This window comes from Limulus polyphemus, unplaced genomic scaffold (genome assembly GCF_000517525.1).
Source record: "Limulus polyphemus unplaced genomic scaffold, Limulus_polyphemus-2.1.2 Scaffold2403, whole genome shotgun sequence".
Lineage (NCBI taxonomy): Eukaryota > Metazoa > Arthropoda > Merostomata > Xiphosura > Limulidae > Limulus > Limulus polyphemus.
The window spans coordinates 35,989-40,789 of NW_013668013.1; the positions used below are offsets into that span (position 1 = coordinate 35,989).

Genomic DNA, 4,801 nt, shown 5'->3' on the forward strand with positions numbered 1-4,801 from the left:
CAAAGTTGTATTCAGAAAGAATAAACCTAGTTTTATTTAAGAAAGGACTTGTATCGGTAAAGTTTCTTCGGAAAGAATTTTTACGGAAAATTAATTAATGACCAGAGACGTAACAATACATTATGTAAAAATACATTTAAACTTTTTCCCTTTTTCTGAGAAAACATATTCATGAATGTAAGCTTTTTTTCATGTGGTTTGTATCATCCATGCCCCTCGGATAATTGAGAGTCAACTGTAATACAAGTTAAAATATAGAATAGTTCAAAAACTAAAAGTTAAAGAGAATGGCCAGTTACAATGACACTTTTGTTGTATACCTTTTCTATTAAAAATAGTTTCACTTAAAATTGTTACTTCGTGCTTTACACACACACATAAACATGTTATGTAGTGATACAAGTTTACAAAAAGGGGCAGATGTTTAGAAAAATAGAGAGGATGTTATGACTTTTTAAAAACTTTGCATTCTTTCTCAGTGAAAAATATCATCGATTTTAAAATGAACATGCATGCCTACAGTTTCATGTGGAAAATATGATACTTGTAAACAATGACGATTTTACAATTATGGCTGTAAGAAAAATTAATGTTGCATTAACTGATAATTACATCTTTCTGTTAATGGTCCAAGGTAAACTTAATAATGAGTTAATGCATAATTTTGACATTGAATAAATCAATATACATTAATGGATATTTTTACTTCGAAATATCCAAAATTATTAAAGTTTAAAGGAAAAAGTATCATGTATATTACCTTACGCTTTAGCTATCACATAAAAACAGATAAAGCACTTCACATACTTAAAATAGAAATTATCTGTTTGTTTAGAGCTCAAAAATAAAACAAGATATGATATTTTATATTTTTAGGATAATAATGATGATAAACTGTTTGTTAAGAACTAAAAAATAAAGTTAGATAAAGCAGATAGTATATTTACAATAATTGTAAATTGCTTTCTGACCAAAGGTAACTGAGAAATAAAGCTAGATAAAAAAGACAGTATATCCGTTTGTTTGTTTTGAATTTCGCGCAAAGCTACATGAGGGCTATCTGCACTAACTGTCCTTAATTTAGCAATGGAAGGCTAGAGGGAAGGCAGCTAGTCATCACCACCCACCACCAACTCTTGGGCTACTCTTTTACCAACGAATAGTGGGATTCACCGTCACATTATAATGCCCCCACGGCTGAAAGGGCGAGCATTTTTGGTGTGACGGGGATTCGAACCCACGACCCCCAGATTGTGAGTCGAGCACCCTAACCACCTGGCCATGCCGGGCCTAGTATATCTGAGAAGAATTATTAACTGCTTTATGACCAAGGGTAACTGATAAATAAAGCTAGATACACCAGTTTACCTTTTTAGCATGATAATTAACTGTTTGCAGAATGACTGGAACAAACAAAGTAAATAAACAATTTAGTGTACTTTAATATTATTAATTGCTTTAACTGCAACCAAACGTTTCAGAATTTGTTTCCACTATAGGTAAGATATGATACAATTAGGTTCATAATGTCATTCTATTAGCTGAGATTATATGCATCTTTAGTTAATAACTTGTACTGGAAAGTTCTGAGTTAAATGATGTTCTTAAGTTATTTTTTGAATGCAATGATTTTAGTTATTCAGTTTGTAACTATTATTCTAAAGAAAATGAGCACAAACATAATTAAATGATTGAATAACTTAATAACTTTATCACTGCTGTCAATCCTTAAGCACCTGATTCTTTCCTCCAAAAATCCAGAATAATGTGATGTCAACAGAGCATCTCAAGGCATTTCTCATGCCTCATATGAATGATAACTTCCACAGTCTTGTCAGGAAAATCTAAGTTTTACCTATCTTATTCTCCATGAATAGAGTTATGTATAGATACATTATTGTTCAAGTTTGCTTGTTTGTTGTTAGGCACAAAGCTACACAATGAGCTATCTGTGCTGTTCCCACCACAAGTATCAAAACCAAGTTTTTAGATGTATGTACCCTATGATTTACCACTGAGTGACTAGGGGCTGATTATTCAAAGCTATATTATATTTTCTGCATGTAACAGTTCCAAAAGTTTAAATATATCAATTTTTACTTTCAAGTATTTGTAAAATATTAATTATACAGAACATTACGCAATTAGAAGAACAGAACGTAAAACTTTCTTCGTACAGTAGATTTCTTGTTCTTATGAATATATTGGTACCCACCTGAAGAAGAGGGCGCTGTACATGTTTTAGATTGGTCATCCAAAAGCGTTGTTGCTTTCGAGCTATAAGAGCAGCTCTGATTACATTCTCAAACACTTCATTCACACCATAATGTGTCAGGACACTTGTTTCATAGTAAGGAGCTCCAATCTCCTTTGCAACCAATCGACCATGTTCTGGGGTTAGGATGTCAGTCTCTCGCAAAGGTCTAAAACAAATGCAAGGGTAAAAAAATAAACACAGTTAAAATTTATCTTGAGAATATAAAACCTAGAAATCAATTTTGCTTTTACATAAAGAGGCTATAGATTAAGCAATTATTTATATTTGTTAACATATCCATCTCGTATATTAAGGTGGCTTTAATACAATTCAATAAGTTTTAATAAATTTTAGTTGCATTACAGTTGCTGTTTCATTACCTTCTCTATAGATCCTTCAAATGTTTTAGACGTTACATTATGGTATCTGATTATTTGTATTTGACAGACAAGGGAACTCTATAATAACAAACAAACCCCTACAGTTGTAAAGTACAATAAATTTTGAAAATTATTTTCTTAACTGGGGATGCATTTAATGCATACCTAATTAACTCCTTTAGTACTTTTGAATTACATTTGTCCTAGCATACGTTTGTGGACAAACAAAACATTGATTATAAGACGTTTTTGCATTACTTTCTCCTCAACATGTATAAAAAGCATATTTCCATAAATAGTTGTCAATGGAACATATGATCCAACAACACCTGTTGAAATACACATGTCCCATATGCAAATTCCAAAAACTGCACATGGGCAACATTCCCTATTTATGCTAAGTCATTTGTATGTAATTATATGAATATAAAAGTTGTACTGAAAGGATTAATGTTACAATAAATAAAACAGCAATGAGTTGTGTTAGCCTGATATTTTTTAATGATACTTGGTGTGTGAAATGAATATCAGATTAGTAACACATTAATTCTTGATTGTGCTCAAGGAGAGATACACACTAATCTTTGGTTATGCTCAAGGCCAGATGCATTCTAATCCTTACTTGTGCTCAAAGGCTGATGCATGTTAATTTTTGGTGAAGCTCAAGAGCTGGTATATATTCATAATTTTCAAGAACAATGGTTGACTTGCATCATTGATTTTTTTTTGTTGTTTTCTTAGTTCACAGCTACACAATGGGCTATTTGCACTCTGTCCACCACAAAAAATGCTAATCTACTAAGGGACCATCACAAATGGAAAGACTTAAATATTATGAATTTCATTCTACTACTTAGCAATGTGATGCACTTAATCAATGTGATGCACCTAATCAATATGATGCACCTAATCAATGAAAGACTATTGTATAAAATCTTCGTTTAACATTTACTTCTTCCTTTTTTCTTATTTAATGCACATCATAAAACATTCTCATATTAGAATTTGTATTTAACACCAAATTTGTTATTAATCATTTATTTTACTGGTTATTTAAAGCATACTAAATATAAAATTGCTTCCATGTTTTTGTTTTTACTGTGTTTGTAGTTAAATGGTAACAATCATAGGAAACATGTACCTTCCCAATTCAGGGTTTCTGCTTGACACACATGGATGGGTGCCTCTGAAAAAAAGAAGAGAAGATTAATAGTTAAACAGTTAAAAAATTTTCGCTTATTTAAAAATAAAATTAAGTGATTTTCAAAAATATATTTTCTGAACTTCTTGATGCTCCCTGGGTAGCAGTTTCCTTGGCATATGATATCTAAGCACCAAGTTCACCAACTTAACGAGTCCTGGTAGTGGGTGAAAGTCCTTGCCAGCAGTGGATATAACAGATATAGTGTGGTTAACATATTATTACATTCTTCTTTACTTTAGTCATAAGTTCTAATAATTCAATCATGTGTGCTCTTCTCCAATATCTTCCATGTATCATACAGTTGGTGCAATACATACTGAATTTGCCTCAAGGTGAATCATTATGAAAAAATTATGTATCTTAATACCCATACAACCACAGAAGTCAAAACATAGTTCTTTTTTACCATTTGTGTTTATAATTCATAGGAATAAGAGAAGAAACAGAAATCACCTTGTGAACCAGCCTCAAAAACAGGGTTCTCTGACAGCATATCATCCCCATGCAAAACAATTTGTAACCTAGTAAAAGCTCATTTTTGGTTTTATCAATTTTTTCAAAATAACAATAGGTAGATATCTATTTATGTATATAATATTTATATATCTTTTATGAAAAATATTTAGAAATAGGAAGCATGCTACATCAACTTCACATATTTTCAATGTGCATGACATCCAGTATCTATACAACTGTTTCTAAAGAATCATGATCATTTTGTATAATTTCTACAGAACTCTTTTCATTTAATGTGTACTTGTCATGTTGTTGCACTTAAAATCCAATTTCCATGACGAAGATCACTGAAATCGAACCCTGATCTTTATGAGTGATGTAGCTTAAATTGAAGAGGCCAACATTTACAGGTGAATGCAACATGTTTATGCCATACAATCCCAACCAACATAGCCCATTTTCAGACAAGAAAAATAGGTAAAAAACAACAAAAAAGTACGAAAA

The 4,801-nt window shown here is 31.3% G+C and overlaps 1 protein-coding gene across 4 annotated transcripts in view; it reads right to left on the reverse strand.

Moving 5' to 3' along the window:
- Positions 1-4,801, reverse strand: part of LOC106466865 (rho-related BTB domain-containing protein 1-like) — a 96,468-nt gene that overhangs the window by 35,694 nt on the left and 55,973 nt on the right. For all 4 annotated transcript variants that reach the window (XM_022394934.1, XM_022394935.1, XM_022394936.1 and 1 more), the window contains 2 exons: positions 3,779-3,823; positions 2,216-2,423 (listed from right to left, as the gene is read on the reverse strand). In XM_022394934.1, coding sequence (XP_022250642.1) covers positions 2,216-2,423; positions 3,779-3,823 — 253 coding nt within the window. The remainder of the gene's footprint in view (positions 1-2,215; positions 2,424-3,778; positions 3,824-4,801) is intronic.